The 23,497-nt window shown below is 37.1% G+C and overlaps 1 protein-coding gene across 1 annotated transcript in view; it reads right to left on the bottom strand.

Moving 5' to 3' along the window:
* The window catches only part of LOC139528937 (serine/threonine-protein phosphatase 6 regulatory ankyrin repeat subunit B-like), an 81,644-nt gene that overhangs the window by 48,533 nt on the left and 9,614 nt on the right, over positions 1-23,497 (bottom strand). The window contains exon 2 of the mRNA XM_071325185.1: positions 8,312-8,554. Coding sequence (XP_071181286.1) covers positions 8,312-8,534 — 223 coding nt within the window. The 5' untranslated portion in view covers positions 8,535-8,554. The remainder of the gene's footprint in view (positions 1-8,311; positions 8,555-23,497) is intronic.

Raw genomic sequence — 23,497 nt, 5'->3', positions numbered from 1 at the left:
GAAATATGCAGTGGCAAACACAGAAAGGCCCAATGTAATAACCGGGCCCTAGGAAGAAGTAACAAAAAGTATTAATTTTTATTCGTTAGGAAGTACTCCTATAAAAGTATCAGTCTTGGAAAATTATTTAGAATTCTACCCACTTCACAATGTAGCACATGAAATTATATCTGGTTTCAAATACGGTTTTTCTTTAAAATATTTTGGCTCTAGGGAACCAAGGGAGAGTTCCAATTTAAAAAGTGCATTACAGCTACCCAAAATTTTTAAAGAAAAATTAATGAAGGAAGTAAAACTTGGTCGCATTGCGGGTCCTTTCAGATACCCACCTTTTCCCACACTTCAGGTATCACCAATGGGGCTAGTGCCAAAAAAGGATGGGACTTTCAGACTTATTCAACATTTATCCTATCCTGAGAAGAATTCAATAAACGATTTTATTGATAAAGATCATTGTTCAGTGCAGTACAGATCAGTGGACGAAACAACATGTTTGATTAATAGACACAAAACATTTGCCCGATTAAGTCAGTGCGACGTAAAAGCGGCTCTTCGTTTGTTGCCAATTGCCCCGCACGATTTTGACTTGTTCAGGGTGAATATTATCTTAATAAAATGCTCCCTATGGGGGCCTCAGTAAGTTGTGCCCTGTGGGAGAAATTTGCAAGAGCTTTGCATGGGATAATACAGCTTAAAAGCAGAAATGATGATATCCTCCATTATTTAGATGATTTTCTTTTTGTCGAGTCGAGCCAAACATCAAAAGTTGGTAATACTTTTAAGTTATTCCAAGAGGTATGCAACAAAATAGGTATTCCTCTGGCCAGTGACAAGACCACTTTGCCGACTACATTACTTATGTTTTTGGGTATAGAATTTGATACACAGAATTTAATAATGCGACTTCCAAATGAAAAACTTGTCAAACTCCCAAAAAATCAGAAATACCTTGAACAGTTCTAAAATAACTCTTAAAGATATGCAATCCCTTCTTGGGCTTCTGAATTTTGCTTGTAAGGTAGTTGCTCCAGGCCGCACCTTCTGTCGCAGACTCATAAATTCAACAATCGGGGTTAGAAAATCGTATTACAAAATTCGAGTAAACAAGCAGATGAAAGCAGATTTAGAAGTTTGGTTAGATTTTTTAAAACAATACAATGGTGTCACTGTAATAACAGACAATCTATAGGTTTCAAATGAAAAATTAGAGTTGTTCACTGATAGTGCAGGGGGGTCCAAAGGCGGTTACGGGATCTATTTTGCAGGTCAGTGGGCCCAAGGCATGTGGCCAAAACATTGGGTTGAGGCTAGAATCACCAGAGATATGACATTGTTAGAGTTGTTTCCAGTTGTAGCTGCTCTTATGTCCTGGGAATCCCATTTTGTTAACAAAAAAGTTATTTTTCATGTTGATAATCAGGCTGTTGTTCAAATCATTAATATGAAAACTAGCAAATCAAGTAGAGTTATGACTTTAGTAAGACAGATGGTTTTAATGAATTCAAAAAATAATACATTAGTTAAGGCAATTTATATCCCTTCAAAACAAAACCAAATTGCTGATTGTCTTTCTCGTTCTCAGTGGGGGGAGTTCAGAAGCCTAGCTCCAGAAGCAGACCAGTGGCCAACCAAAATTCCAACACAGATCTGGAACATTTAAGTCAGGTGGCTGACTATATTGTCAACCAAGGTGTGTCCAAAAATACACAAAAATCATACAATTTGACTCTGTCACAAAACTTTGTACCTTTAGATCATCTTATAAATTGAAACAGGATTGGCCGGTGCCAGTCAATGATTTGTTAAATTTTATAGCTTTTTTGTCAGTACAGGGTCTTTCGGGGGGGAACCATATCATCTTATATATCAGGAGTTTCATACCATCATAAAATTCAAGGGATACAGGATACTACAAAATTCTTTATAATTGGAAAGGCATTAGAAGGAATAAAAAGAATTCATGGGGGAAAACGTAATGACATTAGAGCACCAATTACAGTGCAATTGTTATCAGATATGATAGGTTGTTTAGATAAAGTATGTAAGAATAAATATGAAGCTGCTTTATTTTCAGCAGTTTTTTCTGTTGCCTTCTTTGGTTTGCTAAGAGTAGGGGAAATCACTACTTCAAAATCCAAGTCTGTTAGAAATGGCTCCAACTTAACAATTTCAGATATTTTAGTTAGGAGAAAAGTCCTGGAGCTAAGAATAAGGTGGTCAAAAACTGACCAAAAGGGAAAGTCTGTTACTTTGTTGATACCTGAGAACGGAAAAAACTACTGTCCGATACGACTCATTAACGAATATTTAAAGGTACGACCTACCTGTAACAATTCAGATTTGTTTATCCATTATACTGGTATGCCTTTAACTAGATACCAATTCAGTAGTAAACTGGAAAAAGCTTTACAGTTTCTTCATATTAGTAAAGGTCATTTTAGGTCACATAGTTTTAGAATTGGGGGAGCCACGGAACTAGCCAGGCAGGAGGTCTCAGAGGAGGTAATTATGAGATTAGGCAGATGGAAATCGCATGCTTATTCTCGCTTTATAAGGTTACAATTTTTCTAGTTTCAAAAGGCTAACAAGCTACAGGTTTTCACAGGTCCCAAAATTTTATGGATTGTTGGAAGTTCCCTTGTTCATTGGACCAACGTAGAGGCGAAGAAATATGGTAGAAACAACCTGGGACTGGGATCAAAAGTTGTAACAACATACTGGATTGGGCAACCTGGTTTACAGTTTAAAGATTTGGACTCCCTACTGGACGCAAAAAGAAATTGTTTACCTTCTCCTCATTTTATTATTATTCACTGTGGAGCTAATGATTTGACAGACTTAGAATTGACAGGGAAGGGTTTGATGGAAAATGTAAAATGTTCTATCCTACGTTACAAGGCTTTATTCAAAAAAGTTATTATAATATGGTCTTCGATGCTACAGCGCAGATACTGGCATTTTGCTCCCTTGAATGCGGGAGCAATAATCGAACAGAAGAGAAAAAGAGTGAATTCAGTGGTCAAAAACTTTGTAATAGAAAACAGGGGGAAAGCTATATTACATGAGAACATTAGGGCAAGTGAAGTGTCTTTATACAGAACAGATGGAACTCATTTGTCACAAACTGGAAATCAGGTTTTCTTAAATAATATACAAGGGGGTGTTGAGTCTTTCCTACGCACAACAAATTCAACTTTTCCAATAAATCAATAATGAAAATTTTGTGGAGGTGAGAACCCCAGTCAGATTTGGTAGCTGACTGGGGCTCTCGTGTGGCGGTCCAGGGAGACTGGTAGTGATTGGGGGATTTTTTCACTCGGCCCTTGCTCTGGGCCTGACAAGTTCTACAATTTGCAGGTTTGGAAAATGTGGTTAGTGGTAACGGTGGGGTCTACAGATGGGTAACGCTGGACCTCCTCCACCTCATCTTATAAAGGGGAGGCCTACACCTGCCAACAGGTGGGCCACTTATAACTGGAGCATTGGTAATACGAGTGTTTTCCCCGGTCACTCCCCATGGTAGATGGTGGTGTAACCGTGTTTAACTACCAGGGGTTTTATGACACTATGTCAACATAGGTCAGCTGATAGCCATTGTGTTAGGTAATCGGTAGTCACCCTGGCGCCTCAACAAAATATTATAGAATACTCTGTAGCCAAAGTAATGCCACAAAGTCAAAAATGTATATTCTAGTCATGAACATGTAAATACAAGTTGGTGTAATAAAATGTATGTTTAATACAATGGATTGGTTTTGTATTAGTTGTAAAAGTAATATATGAAAAACAGAGGATGGAACCTCTACACAAATGAGTATAGTATACAAAAAGTCTGTATCATTTTAATTTTGGTATTTGTGAATTACTGTAAAACAACAGATAAAGAGAGACAACTCTAGATTAATTTTAATCACTTTGTGATTAAAAGAAGGACTTCAACATAGTTTAAAAATACGTCAACAGCTCTTGATCGTTGTTCTTCATCTCATTGTTATTAGTTCAGTATTGATAAAGGGTCTTCTTCTATGAGTATTGCAATTAATTGAGATTATAAAAATTTTATATTTTCAATAATCTGGTTTAATTCAATCAAATATTCGTGAGGGTGCGTGGGTGTTGCAGCCTGTAGCTCAATGCCATATTTGGCTTGGCCACTACGGCGCTCGCAGCATGAATCATAATTTTGGAATTCCCGTATCAGGCACTTGTTAATTTGCTGTCGACGAAAGCAGGTGTTACGAAAATTAGTTAAACTCTCCAAAACCCGCCCACCCTCCCTATGAGAATAGTTGCTGCTGTTTTTGTTTTATATTTTCAGGCACTAGTTTGCTGTATTTGATCGCAATATTATGGTTACCAGTATTCAAGCCGGACCTTCATAGTATTGGACCTAGACAGGATTATTAGAAATAAACTTGCGTTGCTATCATTTGGACATTTCCGTCATTAAGCACGTTATTAACATATGGACTATTGTGATTTAAGCATCCAGAACTAATTCTAGTTTTAAGTAATTAACAATTGGAAAAAAAACAAGACATTTTAAAGAAATAAATTTTCTTCTACTATCCTTAGGCGCAGAGTCAATTTGGAATGGGGGGAGGTCCAGGGAGACTGGTAGTGATTGGGGATTATTTCACTCGGCCCCTGCTCTGGGCCTGTCAAGTTCTACAATTGCAGGTTTGGAAAATGTGGTTAGTGGTAACGGTGAGGTCTACAGATGGGTAATCGGTAGTCACCCTGGCGCCTCAACAAAATATTATAGAATACTCTGTAGCCAAAGTAATGCCACAAAGTCAAAAATGTATATTCTAGTCATGAAAATGTAAATACAAGTTGGTGTAATAAAATGTATGTTTAATTCAATGGATTGTTTTTGTAATAGTTGTAAAAGTAATATATGAAAAACAGAGGATGGAACCTCTACACAAATGAGTATAGTATACAGAAAGTCTGTATCATGTTTATTTTGATATTTGTGAATAACTGTAAAACAACAGATAAAGAGAGACAACTCTAGATTAATTTTAATCACTTTGTGATTAAAGGAAGGACTTCAACATAGTTTAAAAATACGTCAACAGCTCTTGATCGTTGTTCTTTATCTCATTGTTATTAGTTCAGTATTGATATAGGGTCTTCTTCTATGAGTATTGCAATTAAAGTATCATTAAAAATAACACAGATAGTAATAAATTAATTTTTCGTGTTGAAAATTACCTGTATGGTGCTGTATTTTGTGTACCATAAGAAATTATCCAATTTCGAAAAACGTTACCACGGGAGCTTACGACAACATTATTGAAGGGAATATATTATTATTTTCCAACAGTTTGCACATAAAAATAGCTTTAATTAGTTAACTAGATGCCTTTTTCGATACTGGCCATCCTACTACTAGTATAATGTTCTTCCAACTAATAGTATCAATTTTAAATTCTTAATTATTTTAGTTTCATCTAAGTTCATACTTGACAAGATCGATTTAAAAACAGATCTTATAGCTGTCAGTATCTGTGGGTACTCTCAAATCGTATGTTCTTGTTAACTCGACCTGTTAATACTGTAACGTGTTTGGCTTATGAACTATATGTTCGTATCCGTTTTCACAGAATCTGAGATACTCCAATATCAATCTTTTGATTAACTCGAAAACCTAAAAATAACTTGGAGGCTTTCCTTAAAAACTACAAGACCAGTTCTTAAACTTTGAAACTTAATAAAGAAATAATAATATTCACACAAATAACTTTATATCAAAAAGTAGCCTGAAAACTAGAATCTCAATTTATCTTTGATCCTTTCACTGACTCCGAGGTCCCAACTGATTTGACAAACAATTATATTAAACGTAAGAGCAAGCTTCAAAAATCATAGGTTCCGAAACACCTAGTTCTGAGACACCCAGTCTCTAAAACACCTAGTCCTGAAATGACTAGTCTCTGAAGCACCTAGTTCCTGAGACAACTAGTTTTGAAGCACCTATAGCAGTCTCCGGAGCACTGAGTCACCAGATTATTACAAGCTATCTGTTTGAGGGACTGCGACCATTCCCGAGGGAAATTACAGTGTCGGAACAACCCGGTAGCTTCTAATAATTGTAATACCTAGTCTATCTCCGAAGCACCAAAGTCACCAGACTTTTACAAACCACCTGTTCGAGGGACTGCAACCATTCCCGAGGGAAATTACAGTATCGGAACAACCCGGTAGCTTGCAACAGTCGTAAAGACTTCAAAAACCACTTGCTTCAAAACCACAAGCTTTCAACTCAAACTAGGTTTACAAACTTCTCAATTCTAACTTCTTTATTTGCTGGTATTTTCTTCCGTGTTTAACCATCAACGGCCAAATAACAAATGAGCGAACTTGCACCATGTATCGGTGTCTTTATATACCATGAGCGCGGACCTCGAAGAGAGCACCCTAACAACAATTAACGCATCTCATAACAACCGAGGATAAAAGGATGATTTGATATGTAGTTTTCGTTAACGTATTGTTCAAATGGGTAATTAATTATGGATTACAATTCAACGATAAATTACAAATATTGTCTTATGCCTAAACTGCATTTTGTCACAATACTGTATATAATTCTTTTTTGTTATTAAATATTAATATGGAACTTGTCTATAAACAAGCTTTGATTATTTGGAATATCTTTTAATTTTCACTTACTACATTTTTATAAACTTCAAGATTTTCCTGTATTATTAAAACCGTTTCTTTTTTCAAAAGTAATAATTTTCGAAGGGTTAAATATTTCGCAGTGGTGTCTTGCCATGGCTTTGTTTGTACTAGTGTGTCCCTAATATTTTATTAACTGTGCATTTACATTCAGATATCGCAGATCAAATTTTATTCGTTCATAGTGTATTAATTTACGTTTTTTGATTGAGTTAAGCCTGCCAATTGATATCGTATCGTGTGTTTTTCTATGTTGTGATGTTATGCTATTGTTTTAGAAAAAGAGAGAAGGCTTGGTACCATTAAAACGTTTAATCCAGCTGTAAATGTTTCCACCTGTCCTAAGTCAGGAATCTGATGTACAGTAGTTGTCGTTTGTTTATGTAATTTATACGTGTTTCTCGTTTCTCGTTCTTTTATAAAGATTAGACCGTTGGTTTTCCCGTTTGAATGGTTTACACTAGTAATTTTGGTGCCCTTTATAGCTTGTTGTTCGGTGTGAGCTAAAGATCCGTGTTGGAGGCCGTACATTGACCTATAATGGTTAACCTTTTTTTTTAAATTGTTATCTTTCTTACACTATAAGATTACATTTGTTTTAGCGAACAGCTTTATGTTAATACTTTTCAAATAGAATTAAAGATTATAAAATATGGACACATATTGAACGAATCCCCTGCGTTACATTACCGAAATTATAAACAGTACACACATATTTAAAGAGCAGTGACAAACATGGTTCAGATATAAATAACTTTTATCGTATGTTTTTATATGTTGTGATGTTATGCTATTATTTCAGAAAAAGGGAGAAGGTTTGGGCCCATTAAAACGTTTAATCCCGCTGCAAATGTTTGCACCTGTCCTAAGTCAGGAATCTGATGTACAGTAGTTGTCGTTTGTTTATGTAATATATACGTGTTTCTCGTTTCTCGTTTTGTTTATATAGATTAGACCGTTGGTTTTCCCGTTTGAATGGTTTTACACTAGTTATTTTGGGGCCCTTTATAGCTTGTTGTTCGGTGTGAGCCAAGGCTCCGTGTTGAATGCCGTACTTTAACCTATAATGGTTTAATTTTTGAATTGTTGTTTGGATGGAGAGTTGTCTCATTGGCACTCACACCACATCTTCCTATATCTATATCTTATCTCATGGATATTATGAATACAGTTACTAAGACTGTTTCGTAAATAATATTATTGAAACAATATTCCTTGGTCTTGGATGACGAACTTCTTTTTTTTTATGATGTATCTAACCTTATGGGTTAAATATTTTACTCTTATGTTCTTGACAGGAAACTGATTTGATCACATCATTTTATCTAATGGTTGATATACTATAATCAGTTGTATTTGGTAGGGGACTGATTTTCATAAATACCTCATTCGTGGCAGGATTTAAAATATTTTTTTCTGCATGGAGACTTGTCTACCTCAGGGGCATACCCACTTGAGGATACCGAATATTCATGAATATTTTCCACAAGTGGCTATACTCATTAGAAATAAATGCTATGCCATTTGCTTGATAGAGAACTAAAATTAGCAGAGGATTTCCCTTCATGGGAAAAAGGCTATTTTGATTATACAGATAACAAGTTTAAAAAAAAACGTTTACCTGGTGGAGGATACAGAATATCCCATTGTCCTTGATAGAGAACTCGTTTTTTCCTTGGAGGTGGTTTATAAAGCAGTTTCAGACTGGCCTGGATTCCCGGTTTATGTAAATCGGCTGACAAATTTGGATGTAGTTTATCAAAGAATCTTGTGAGTGCTCCAGTGGCTACTCTGTAGTTTAAATAAACAATACGAAGAAAGTTCTCTTCCTCATTTGATACCATGATCGCCAAAAGTCATCAACCTATAATGAGAAAAGAAATGCAAGTGTAAAAAACAGTTCAGCACAAGATAGTTTGTATAAATGCACTACCACCAAATTATATTCCCTTGAACTTGAAAGTTACAGGGAATTCATCCTACATTTCATCGCAGTAAAACATTTCTGAGTCATAAATTTATATCTTAGGTGTTTTATTTACAGTTGATTTTTTTTATATGGTCCACTACACGTATAAGACGCGTTATGGCTGGTTTGATATCAACTGATATGAAATAAGTAAGAATTTGTTTTTGCAGATTTAATATTGTTGTGCTGATATTTAAAGTATTTATGAATATAATAGATATAGGAAGATGTGGTGTGAGTGCCAATGAGACAACTCTCCATCCAAATAACAATTTAAAAAGTAAACCATTATAGGTTAAAGTACGGTCTTCAACACGGAGCCTTGGCTCACACTGAACAACAAGCTATAAAGGGCCCCAAAATTACTAGTGTAAAACCATTCAAACGGGAAAACCAACGGTCTTATCTATAGAAACAAAAAGAGAAACGAGAAACACGTATATATTACATAAACAAACGACAACTTCGGTACATCAGATTCCTGACTTAGGACAGGTGCAAACATTTGCAGCGGGATTAAACGTTTTAATGGATCCAAACCTTCTCCCTTTTTCTGAAATAATAGCATAACATCACAACATAGAAAAACATACGATAACATATCAATTGGCAGACTTAACTCAATCAAAAAACGTATGATTAAGCTTAGTTTCCAGCCGTGTATCAACTTCAGTGGTCATCGAATGGGCGAATATGTCCGCGGAACCAAATATGAGGAAACAAATTAATAGAAATATTTCTCTCTATACTATCTTTTGATCGTAAGAATCTTCTGTCAAAAATTGGTAAAAATGCAGGACAGTTTATGAATCTAATAAATGTTTTAAAAACTCAAGCTGCAGGCTTTATATAATGTTAACTGGAAGAAAAACTAAGTCCATTCAGTAAAATACTAACAAAAAAAAAAATGGAACAAATTGTAACAAAATTTCCTTCTAAATACTAGCTTTTAATCACAAACAAGCTTCTGTACAAATCCAAGATAGTTTAATGTAGATCTAAAGGACCAATACATGACCAGTATATAGATTTTTTTTAAATTTTAAACTCAGTTAGATATTGGAAATATACAACAGAAAATGGAAAAAAAAGTATTTGTCACCGACTTTGTTTTCGAGAAAAAACCATTTTCAAAACGGTCCGATAGGGTATTTAATTACTTTGAATATAAAGAGGAAACTCAATATTTTTCTGCAACAATTTTCGGTTTCCTGAATAAATCACGTGAACCACTCCATAGAATTTAAAAAAAAATAATATGTTCTTCCTCTTTGTTTTAGAAATTAGATGAAGTTAAAAAAAAAATATGGTCACCGAATACGTTTTTTTCTGTAGAAGCGATGCAAATTAACTCAACATTTTGGCAAAAAAAAAAAAAAAAATCTTGACGTAGTCATTTTCATTACATAACGTCAAGTTATGTATGTGAAGTTAGCAGCCGGTTCGTTATTCGATATTCGATATTCAATATCCAACCGGCTGCTAGCAGTCGGTTGGATATTCAAAATTTTGTTTAAAATCATATAAAAAGAAATACTTGATAACATTAAAAACATGATTTTCATAGTTAAGAGGACTAATAAGATACGTAGGAAATCGTAAAATGACCTCTTCAAGCTGTTGTAAGTTCTCGTTGTCCGAGAATATACCCTTTTATAAGTTGCATATTTGTCTTTATATAATATAGATTGTTGTCAATAAAAAAAATCAAAGATTTACTTTTAAACATGATATTTCTTAAAACAAAAAGAAAATCCGCTTACTCTAGAAATCATTAAGAAATATAAATAGAAATATTTATGGAAAGCCCAAAAAAGAAAAATATATAGTGAAAACCTACCTGAGACCGCTTAAATGAGGGTGAGACCCCCCTGGTCTTTCAATGTCCATAAAATTGTATAAAATCATAGACTCTGTATATATAAAGGTTGTATTAGAAGGATTTCCCAGAATATTGTCATATTCGATATCTATGGAGGGCTTATATTGTCTCTTTTCAGCAAAAAATTATCAAAATTTTAGGACAAAGGGCACAGGGCTATGGCGATAGCCCCTGATCTCTCAATCTGCCTAATATTAAGCAGACATTTAGTCAACAGGTAGATACAAACGTGACTAAAAGGAATTTGGGTACAATTTCTGTCGTTCATGTTTACGGAGCGCCCAAAGTGCCAGTTGGATATTCAAAATATATAGTGAAAACCTACCTGAGACCGTTAAATGAGGGTGAGACCCCCTGGTCTTTCAATGTCCTTAACACTGAAAAAAATCATAGACTCTGTATATATAAAGGTTGTATTAGAAGGATTTCCAAGAATATTGTCATTTTCGATTTCTATGGAGGGCTTATATTGTCACTTTTCAGCTAAAAAATATTAAAATTTTAGAACAAAGGGCACAGGGCTATGGCGATAGCCCCCTAACCTCTCAATCTGCCTAATATCAAGCAGACAGTTAATCAGGTAGATACAAACGTGACTAAAAGGAATTTGGGTACACTTCCTGTCTTTCATGTTTACGGAGCGCCCAAAGTGTCAGTTGGATATTCAAAATATATAGTGAAAACCTACCTGAGACCGTTAAATGAGGGTGAGACCCCCCTGGTCTTTCAATGTCAATAAAATTGTATAAAATCATAGACTCTGTATATATAAAGGTTGTATTAGAAGGATTTCCCAGAATATTGTCATATTCGATATCTATAGAGGGCTTATATTGTCTCTTTTCAGCAAAAAAATATCAAAATTTTAGGACAAAAGGCACAGGGCTATGGCGATAGCCCCCTAATCTCTCAATCTGCCTAATATTAAGCAGATATTTAGTCAACAGGTAGATGCAAACGTGACTAAAAGGAATTTGGGTACATTTCCTGTCTTTCATGTTTACGGAGCGCCCAAAGTGCCAGTTGCATATTCAAAATATATAGTAAAAACCTACCTGAGACCGTTAAATGAGGGTGAGACCCCCTGGTCTTTCAATGTCCATAACACTGAAGAAAATCATAGACTCTGTATATATAAAGGTTGTATTAGAAGGATTTCCAAGAATATTGTCATTTTCAATATCTATGGAGGGCTTATATTGTCACTTTTCAGCTAAAAAATATTAAAATTTTAGAACAAAGGGCACAGGGCTATGGCGATAGCCCCCTAATCTCTCAATCTGCCTAATATCAAGCAGACAGTTAATCATGTCGATACAAACGTGACTAAAAGGAATTTGGGTACACTTCCTGTCTTTCATGTTTACGGAGCGCCCAAAGTGTCAGTTGGATATTCAAAATATATAGTGAAAACCTACCTGAGACCGTTAAATGAGGGTGAGACCCCCCTGGTCTTTCAATGTCAATAAAATTGTATAAAATCATAGACTCTGTATATATAAAGGTTGTATTAGAAGGATTTCCCAGAATATTGTCATATTCGATATCTATAGAGGGCTTATATTGTCTCTTTTCAGCAAAAAAATATCAAAATTTTAGGACAAAAGGCACAGGGCTATGGCGATAGCCCCCTAATCTCTCAATCTGCCTAATATTAAGCAGATATTTAGTCAACAGGTAGATGCAAACGTGACTAAAAGGAATTTGGGTACATTTCCTGTCTTTCATGTTTACGGAGCGCCCAAAGTGCCAGTTGGATATTCAAAATATATAGTGAAAACCTACCTGAGACCGTTAAATGAGGGTGAGACCCCCTGGTCTTTCAATGTCCATAAAACTGAAGAAAATCATAGACTCTGTATATATAAAGGTTGTATTAGAAGGATTTCCAAGAATATTGTCATTTTCAATATCTATGGAGGGCTTATATTGTCACTTTTCAGCTAAAAAATATTAAAATTTTAGAACAAAGGGCACAGGGCTATGGCGATAGCCCCCTAATCTCTCAATCTGCATAATATCAAGCAGACAGTTAGTCAACAGGTAGATACAAACGTGACTAAAAGGAATTTGGGTACACTTCCTGTCTTTCATGTTTACGGAGCGCCCAAAGTGTCAGTTGGATATTCAAAATATATAGTGAAAACCTACCTGAGACCGTTAAATGAGGGTGAGACCCCCCTGGTCTTTCAATGTCAATAAAATTGAAGAAAATCATAGACTCTGTATATATAAAGGTTGTATTAGAAGGATTTCCAAGAATATTGTCATTTTCGATTTCTATGGAGGGCTTATATTGTCACTTTTCAGCTAAAAAATATTAAAATTTTAGAACAAAGGGCACAGGGCTATGGCGATAGCCCCCTAATCTCTCAATCTGCCTAATATTAAGCAGACAGTTAATCAGGTAGATACAAACGTGACTAAAAGGAATTTGGGTACACTTCCTGTCTTTCATGTTTACGGAGCGCCCAAAGTGTCAGTTGGATATTCAAAATATATAGTGAAAACCTACCTGAGACCGTTAAATGAGGGTGAGACCCCCCTGGTCTTTCAATGTCAATAAAATTGTATAAAATCATAGACTCTGTATATATAAAGGTTGTATTAGAAGGATTTCCCAGAATATTGTCATATTCGATATCTATAGAGGGCTTATATTGTCTCTTTTCAGCAAAAAAATATCAAAATTTTAGGACAAAAGGCACAGGGCTATGGCGATAGCCCCCTAATCTCTCAATCTGCCTAATATTAAGCAGATATTTAGTCAACAGGTAGATGCAAACGTGACTAAAAGGAATTTGGATACACTTCCTGTCTTTCATGTTTACGGAGCGCTCAAAGTGCCAGTTGGATATTCAAAATATATAGTGAAAACCTACCTGAGACCGTTAAATGAGGGTGAGACCCCCTGGTCTTTCAATGTCCATAACACTGAAGAAAATCATAGACTCTGTATATATAAAGGTTGTATTAGAAGGATTTCCAAGAATATTGTCATTTTCAATATCTATGGAGGTCTTATATTGTCACTTTTCAGCTAAAAAATATTAAAATTTTAGAACAAAGGGCACAGGGCTATGGCGATAGCCCCCTAATCTCTCAATCTGCATAATATCAAGCAGACAGTTAGTCAACAGGTAGATACAAACGTGACTAAAAGGAATTTGGGTACACTTCCTGTCTTTCATGTTTACGGAGCGCCCAAAGTGTCAGTTGGATATTCAAAATATATCGTGAAAACCTACCTGAGACCGTTAAATGAGGGTGAGACACCCATGGTCTTTCAATGTCAATAAAATTGAAGAAAATCATAGACTCTGTATATATAAAGGTTGTATTAGAAGGATTTCCAAGAATATTGTCATATTCGATATCTATGGAGGGCTTATATTGTCACTTTTCAGCTAAAAAATATCAAAATTTTAGGACAAAGAGTACAAGGCTATAGCGATAGCCCCCTGATCTCTCAATCTGCCTAATATTAAGCAGCGTTTAGTCAACAGGTAGATACAAACGTGACTTAAAGGAATTTGGGTACACTTCCTGTCTTTCATGTTTACGGAGCGCCCAAAGTGCCAGTTGGATATTCAAAATATATAGTGAAAACCTACATGAGACCGCTTAAATGAGGATGAGACCACCCTGGTCTTTCAATGTCCGAGAAATTGAAGAAAATCATAGACTCTGTAGATACAAAGGTTGTATTCGAAGGATTTCCCAGAACATTGTCATATTCGATATCTATGGAGGGCTTATATTGTCACTTTTCAGCTAAAAATTATCAAAATTTTTGAACAAAGGGCACAGGGCTATGGCGATAGCCCCCTCATCTCTCAATCTGCCTAATATCAAGCATACATTTAGTCAACAGGTAGATACAAACGTGACTAAAAGGAATTTGGGTACACTTCCTGTGTTTCATTTTTACGGAGTGCCCAAAGTACCAGTTGGATATTCAAAATATATAGTGAAAACCTACCTGAGACCGCTTAAATGAGGGTGAGACCCCCTGGTCTTTCAATGTCCATGAAATTGAAGAAAATCATAGACTCTGTAGATATAATTAAAAGGTTGTATTAGAAGGATTTCCCAGAATATTGTCATATTCGATATCTATGGAGGGCTTATATGTCACTTTTCAGCTAAAAAATATCAAAATTTTAGAACAAAGGGCACAGGGCTATGGCGTTAGCCCCTGATCTCTCAATCTGCCTTATATCAAGCAGACATTTAGTCAACAGGTAGATACAAACGTGACTTAAATGAATTTGGGTACACTTCCTGTCTTTCATGTTTACGGAGCGCCCAAAGTGCCAGTTGGATATTCAAAATATATAGGGAAAACCTACCTGAGACAGTTAAATGAGGGTGAGACCCCCTGGTCTTTCAATGTCCATAACATTGAAGAAAATCATAGACTCTGTAGATACAAAGGTTGTATTAGAATGATTTCCCAGAATATTGTCATATTCGATATCTATGGAGGGCTTATATTGTCACTTTTCAGCTAAAAATTATCAAAATTTTAGAACAAAGGGCACAGGGCTATGGCGATAGCCCCCTCATCTCTCAATCTGCCTAATATCAAAACCTACCTGAGACCGTTAAATGAGGGTGAGACCCCCCTGGTCTTTCAATGTCCATAAAATTGAAGAAAATCATAGACTCTGTAGATACAAAGGTTGTATTAGAAGGATTTTCCGGAATATTGTCATATTCGATATCTATGGAGGGCTTATATTGTCACTTTTCAGCTAAAAATTATCAAAATATTAGGACAAAGAGCACAGGGCTATGGCGATAGTCCCCTGATCTCTCAATCTGACTTATATTAAGCAGACATTTAGTCAACAGGTAGATACAAACGTGACTTAAAGAAACTTGGGTACACTTCCTGTCTTTCATGTTTACGGAGCGCCCAAAGTGCCAGTTGGATATTCAATATATATAGTGAAAACCTACCTGAGACCGCTCAAATTAGCGTGAGACCACCCCTGGTCTTTCAATGTCCATGAAATTGAAGAAAATCATAGACTCTGTATATATTAAGGTTGTATTAGAAGGATTTTCCAGAATATTGTCATATTCGATATCTATTGAGGGCTTATATTGTCACTTTTCAGCTAAAAATTATCAAAGTTTTAGGACAAATGACACAGGGCTATCGCGATAGCCCACTGATCTCTCAATCCGCCTAATATTAAGCAGACATTTAGTCAACAGTTAGATACAAAAGTGACTTAAAGGAATTTGGATACACTTCCTGTCTTTCATGTTTACGGAGCGCCCAAAGTGCCAGTTGGATATTCAAAGTATATAGTGAAAACCTACATGAGACCGCTTAAATAAGGGTGAGACCCCCCTGGTCTTTCAATGTCCATGATCGAAATTCAATAAAATCATAGACTCTGTATATATAAAGATTGTATTAGAAGGATTTCCCAGAATATTGTCATATTCGATATCTATGGAGGGCTTATATTGTCACTTTTTAGCTAAAAATTATCAAAATTTTAGGACAAAAGGCACAGGGCTATGGCGATAGCCCCCTGATCTCTCAATCTGCCTAATATTAAGCAGACAATTAGTCAACAGGTAGATACAAACGTGACTTGAATGAATTAGGGTACACTTCCTGTCTTTCATGTTTACGGAGCGCTCAAAGTGCCAGTTGGATATTCAAAATATATAGTGAAAACCTATCTGAGACCGCTTAAATTAGGGTGAGACCCCCCTGGTCTTTCAATGTCCATGAAATTGAAGAAAATCATAGACTCTGTAGATACAAAGGTTGTATTAGAAGGATTTTCCAGAATATTGTCATATTCGATATCTATGGAGGGCTTGTATTGTCACTTTTCAGCTAAAAGTTATCAAAATTTTAGAACAAAGGGCACAGGGCTATGGCGATAGCCCCTGATCTCTCGATCTGCCTAATATCAAGCAGACATTTAGTCAACAGGTAGATACAAACGTGACTAAAAGGAATTTGGGTACACCTCCTGTCTTTCATGTTTGCGGAGCGCCCAAAGTGCCAGTTGGATATTCAAAATATATAGATAAAACCTACCTGAGACCGCTGAAATGAGGGTGAGACCCCCCTGGTCTTTCAATGTCCATAAAATTGAATAAAATCATAGACTCTGTATATATAAAGGTTGTATTAGAAGGATTTCCCAGAATACTGTCATATTCGATATCTATAGAGGGCTTATATAGTCACTTTTCGCTAAAATTATCAAAATTTTAGGACAAAGGGCACAGAGCTATGGCGATAGCCCCTGATCTGTCAATCTGCCTAATATTAAGCAGACATTTAGTCAACCGGTAGATACAATCGTGACTAAAAGGAATTTGGGTACATTTCCTGTCTTTCTTTTTAAGACATTGTCGACTATGCAGAGATCCTGAACAGTTCCGGTGCCATGTATCAAGGCAGTTGAACCTCTCGAGAACCCAAAGGCAATAAAGAAGATTGTGTCGCACATCTAAAGCAAAATGAGCATTGTAGCGGACTTCAAACCTTATTTCTACCCTCCGACTTCAGCTTTGACCAGCTCCTCTATCGCTTGGATCTGGGCAACGCTGCCTACCGTGCTGGAAACAATGGTGTGCGCAACGCAATTGTAACGATCCTCGATGCCATGAAGAAAGGTGAACATATCAGTATCAAGGAATATAAGCAACTCTATCGTAATATCATGAATAATGAAAGGTTTTGCTCGAAAGTATGCATACGGTGGTAGAAATTTGTTTGACACTATCGGCGGTATCGATCGCTGGTCGCATGTTCACCTCCTTTGCAGCCAAGACCTTGGAAAGTAAGGCTATGAGCGCTGCCACCAATGCAGCAATGATAGGAGTTAATAAGGTGGTAGCCAAAGTCGTCGACCATGTCGTTGACAAAGTGACCCGCCCTCGAAAACCCAGTGTCCAACGCAGCAAACCCAATCAACAGCTAAGTGTTAAACGCAGTAAGCCCCACAACCAAACCCAGTAAAGCAATCTCATCTCGTGGCGACGCTACCATCCACAACTTCCTCCAACGCTATAAATAAATACATAATGTCTGACATCCTTACAATGACAGAAGGGTTGACCTTCGGTGAAAGTCTTCAAAAATATAAATACCAAGTTCACGTATTGGAACCTTGAGTCGGCGCCCAACTAACCAGCTCTGGAGCGGAGATCAGAATCAACATCGAAACGCAGGACCTGTTCTACCACCACACCGAGCGTTATCTCTTGGTAGAAGGGTGACTTCAAAAGCACGACGGCACTCCATATGCAGACGTTGATCTCATTCACAATGGTATCATGTATCTCTTCAAAACTATCTGTTATCGACTCTCCGGCCAGCAATTTCAACACATTAACGACCCCGGCATCACCACCACTATGCTGGGAATGTTAACCTACCCCGACGACTTCTCAAAATCGCAGGGTCCCAACTGTGGCATAAGGATTCTTCCACCGATGCCGAGGCTGAGAACGCTGGATTTGCAGCCTGTCATGGATTCATTATTACCAAGACCACCAACAAAGGATCGTACTCGTTTGCCATCCCCCTGAAACATATTTTGGGATGATTACAACAAAATATTGTACGGGCACAAACTCCCACTCGTTCGCAATTCAGATGCAAATGTCGTTCTTAGAACAGCCGCCGTCAATAACGTGGCAAAAATAATCCTGATTTAGATCTCTTGGTTCCTCCCTCACGTCACTCCTGCAGACGAAAACAAGATGCAACTGTACAAAACCATCCAGATTAAATCCAAGATCCACTGTGGATTTTGCATGAGACATTGCGATTTCATAGCCGCCCCCCAAGCCTCCCATTTTAAGTGCTGCCTAGCTGCCAATAGTGGTCGCGAAAAGCCTAGATATATCACCGTTGCCTTCCAAACCGACAGAGATAATGACAAAATCCATATTGCTTCCGTGTTCGATCACTACTCAGTCGTCCACTTTAATGCCGGTTTCTCACAAAACAAGGTTGCCATAGTGTTCAAGAAGGCTGTAGACTTCAGAAAGAAATTCTACAACATTGACACCCTCCTCAGTAACGGTGGCGTCAACCCCTCTGGTTTCATTAACTTATAGCCGCTGTTTGTCATCGATGTAAGTCATCAATCCGAGTGGACATCCAGATTCCAGCGGAATTCGAGCGTAATGTTCCCGCCAACACCGAAGAATTTGCACTTGCAATGTCCGTAGGAGTCCCTCAGTTCGAATCGGACGGTCAGAAGTTGAACGTCGTGTTTTAATAAATAAATGGACACTATACTGTTGCAACAAATCGTCAACAACACAGACCTAAAACAAGGGTTTTCCATTCTTGTCTCTTGAAACGATAGTCGCATTCTTACCTGGTTTAACCCCATCCCCTAACTACAATTTAAGGAATCGAACACCATATTGGGATTTGAGCGACAACTCTACACATTTGATCGGGCAACAAACGGTTACAAAGAGGGTGAATACATTGTAAGCATCAGAAGCATCAACAGCATCCTGGTGAACAGTATCATCATCAATGAAAGCTACGTACACGTCACCCAATAGTCCACTATCTACAGCTTTTCCCCCGCAATCGATCCCGGGATAAAGATCATTCAAAACCCCAAAAACATGGTGTACTTACCCGTGACCTTGAGAACCATCAATCGCATGCAGACAAACCTCACCGATCAAAACGGCGATCCTATCAATCTCCGCAGTGAACATCTCACCATCCGCTTCCATTTTCGCGAGGTATGCATAAATGGTCTATCAAAATACGGTTTGAACTTGATAAAAGGTCAAGCTAATAAATTACAGAAAGCAGCCAAAAAAAGGTTGCCCGGTCACGATTCGTTTATCCCACACAAACCTGCAATTAAGGTGCGAACAAAATGTTGCTTACCCTGCGACAGATTGAAAAGATTACCAAGCTCCTAGAAAAGGTTTTAGTGGTATGACTCTGGAAATAAGCACTACCCAATTGAAGAAAAACATTCAAAAAGAAAGGGGATTCCTACCCATGTTAGCGGGAATGGCTATGTGAGCCCTTCCTATGTTGGCGAACACAATTCTGCCAGCATGAAGTGTTGGAGCCCTTATAAGTTGCCTGTGTGAAATAGCCGTCAACAACGCATTTGGACCTGGATTTTACATCAAACGGAATGGTTGTGTGAGCTGTGTGAAGGTGCGTGGTATAGGTCTGTACATCTTCCCCCGCCAAGTTAACTTCAACCTATAGTGACGGTTTGTACTTGAAACAACTCGATTCTACTTGGGTTCTGGTCTGATCTGATCTTGAGCAAACAGTCCATACAAGAACACCCCCCTTTTATTACAATCTTTGTATATATAGAATCAATGATTTGGTTGAATTTTATGGACATTGAAAGACCCGAGGGGTCTCAAACTCATTTAAGCGGTCTCGGGTAGGTTTTCGCTATATATTTTGAATATCCAACTGGCACTTTGGGCGCTCCGTAAACATAGAAGACAGGAAGTGTACCCAAATTCCTTTTAGTCACGTTTGTGTCTACCTATTGACTAAATGTCTATCAAATATTAGAAAGATTGAGAGATCAGGGGGCTCTCACTATAACCCTGTGTCCTTTGTCCTAAAATTTTGACATTTTTCGACTGAAAAGTGACAACCTTAGCCCTCCGTAGATATGGAAGATGACGTTATTCTGGTAAATCCATCTAACACAACCTGTATATACACAGAGTCAATGATTTGGTTGAATTTTATGGACATTGAAAGACCCGGGGGGTCTCAAACTCATTTAAGCGGTCTCGGGTAGGTTTTCGCTATATATTTTGAATATCCAACTGGCACTTTGGGCGCTCCGTGAACATAGATGACAGGAAGTGTACCCGAATTCCTTTAAGTCACGTTTGTGTCTACCTATTGACTAAATGTCTATCAAATATTAGAAAGATTGGGAGATCAGGGGGCTCTCACCATTACCCTGTGCCCTTTGTCCTAAAATTTTGACATTTTTCGACTGAAAAGTGACAACCTTAGCCCTCCGTAGATATGGAAGATGACGTTATTCTGGTAAATCCATCTAATACAACCTGTATATACACAGAGTCAATGATTTGGTTGAATTTTATGGACATTGAAAGACCCGGGGGGTCTCAAACTCATTTAAGCGGTCTCGGGTAGGTTTTCGCTATATATTTTGAATATCCAACTGGCACTTTGGGCGCTCTGTAAACATAGAAGACAGGAAGTGTACCCAAATTCCTTTAAGTCACGTTTGTGTCTAGCTATTGACTAAATGTCTATCAAATATTTGAAAGATTGGGAGATCAGGGGGCTCTCACCATTACCCTGTGCGCTTTGTCCTAAAATTTTGACATTTTTCGACTGAAAAGTGACAACCTTAGCCCTCCGTAGATATGGAAAATGACGTTATTCTGGTAAATCCATCTAATACAACCTGTATATACACAGAGTCAATGATTTGGTTGAATTTTATGGACATTGAAAGACCCGGGGGGTCTCAAACTTATTTAAGCGGTCTCGGGTAGTTTTTCGCTATATATTTTGAATATCCAACTGGCACTTTGGGCGCTCCGTAAACATAGAAGACAGGAAGTGTACCCAAAATCCTTTTAGTCACGTTTGTGTCTACCTATTGACTAAATGTCTATCAAATATTAGAAAGATTGGGAGATCAGGGGGCTCTCACTATTACCCTGTGCCCTTTGTCCTAAAATTTTGACATTTCTAGACTGAAAAGTGACAACCTTAGCCCTCCGTAGATATGGAAGATGATGTTATTCTGGTAAATCCATCTAATACAACCTGTATATACACAGAGTCAATGATTTGGTTGAATTTTATGGACATTGAAAGACCCGGGGGTCTCAAACTCATTTAAGCGGTCTCGGGTAGGTTTTCGCTATATATTTTGAATATCCAACTGGCACTTTGGGCGCTCCATAAACATAGAAGACAGGAAGTGTACCCAAATTCCTTTTAGTCACGTTTGTGTCTACCTATTGACTAAATGCTATCAAATATTAGAAAGATTGGGTAATCAGGGGGCTCTCACTATTACCCTGTGCCCTTTGTCCTAAAATTTTGACATTTTTCGACTGAAAAGTGACAACCTTAGCCCTCCGTAGATATGGAACATGACGTTATTCTGGTAAATCCATCTAATACAACCTGTATATACACAGAGTCAATGATTTGGTTGAATTTTATGGACATTGAAAGACCCGGGGGTCTCAAACTCATTTAAGCGGTCTCGGGTAGGTTTTCGCTATATATTTTGAATATCCAACTGGCACTTTGGGCGCTCCGTAAACATAGAAGACAGGAAGTGTACCCGAATTCCTTTTAGTCACGTTTGTGTCTACCTATTGACTAAATGTCTATCAAATATTAGAAGAATTGGGAGATCAGGGGGCTCTCAGCATTACCCTGTGCCTTTTGTCCTAAAATTTTGACATTTTTCGAATGATTTGTTTTTGTTTTTTTGGCTTTCCATATATATTTCTATTTATAGTTATAAATATTTCTAGAGTTATGGGTTTTTGTTTTTGTCTTAAGAAATATTATACACAAAAGTACATCTTTGAAGTCGTTTATTGACAAAATTTATATTAATTTACATAAAGACAAATATGTAACATGGAAAAGGGTTTATATTCGAGGACAACGAGGAATTACGGCGAGAAATTACGACAGCTTGAAAAGGTCATTTAAATAACGATTTCCTACGTATATCTTATCAGTCTTTTTAAATATGAAAATCATGCTTTTTATGTTATCAAGTATTTAATTTTCTTATAATTTTTTCACTAAATTTTGAATATCAAACCGGCTGCTAGCAGCCGATTGGATATTGAATATCGAATAACGAATAACGAACCGGCTGCTAACTTCACATCGTCAAGTTATCGTGCAAATAATTTCCAACATTCTTCGTGTTAAGTAGGCACGATGATTATGTGTTTTCTATTGATGGATTCTTTTTATCATAAGAGTCTGGATAATTATCATTAATTTTGTTTTTGTAATACCAGTATTCTTTATTTATTTTTTATAATTTAGCACCCCATTCTCTATATTTTGATTTTTTTATTGCCTTTTATTCTGCAATGTTTGCTCGTTATTCATGTTTGACCCTCCTTTGGTATCTTTCGTCCCTCTTTGAAGACAAATACTAATTTACACAAAAAATACCTTGTATGTACTTGAACGCAAAAATAGTAAATAATAACTAGAGGCTCCCAAGAGCCTGTATCGCTCACCTGACTCTATTTGGGTTTTTGAAATCATATAAAAAAAGATAAAATTTGGCTACAAAGTAACAACACTTGGTCAGCACCAGATAAAAAACATTCATGCTATGTTTGATTTAATTCCATTCAGTGGTTCTCTGAAAGAAGACATGTGTATGTATTTCCCATAGGGTCCTATGTTAAACTAAGTCCCCCGCTGGCGGCCATCTTGGATAATGTATCGGCTACAAAGTAACAACACTTGGGCAGCACCTCATAAGGAACTTTCATGCCATGTTTGATTACATTCCATTCAGTGGTTCTCTAAAAGAAGTCATTTGTATGTATTTCCCACAGGGTCCTATGTTAAACTAAGTCCCCTGCTGGCGTCCATCTTAGATGATGAATCGGCTACAAAGTAACAACACTTGGTCAGCACCTCATAAGGAACATTCATGCTATGTTTGGTTTCATTCCATTTAGTGGTTTTCTAAAAGAAGTCATTTGTATGCATTTCCCGTAGGGTCCTATGTTAAACTAAGTCCACCGCTGGCGGCCATCTTGGATGATGGATCGGCTACAAAGTAACAACACTTGATCAGCATCTCATGAGGAACATTCATGCCATATTTGGTTTCATTCCATTCAGTGGTTCTCTAAAAGAAGTCATTTGTATGCATTTCCCGTAGGGTCCTATGTTAAACTAAGCC

Source organism: Mytilus edulis, chromosome 6 (genome assembly GCF_963676685.1).
Source record: "Mytilus edulis chromosome 6, xbMytEdul2.2, whole genome shotgun sequence".
Taxonomy (NCBI): domain Eukaryota; kingdom Metazoa; phylum Mollusca; class Bivalvia; order Mytilida; family Mytilidae; genus Mytilus; species Mytilus edulis.
This window is presented reverse-complemented; position numbering and strand designations above follow the sequence as displayed.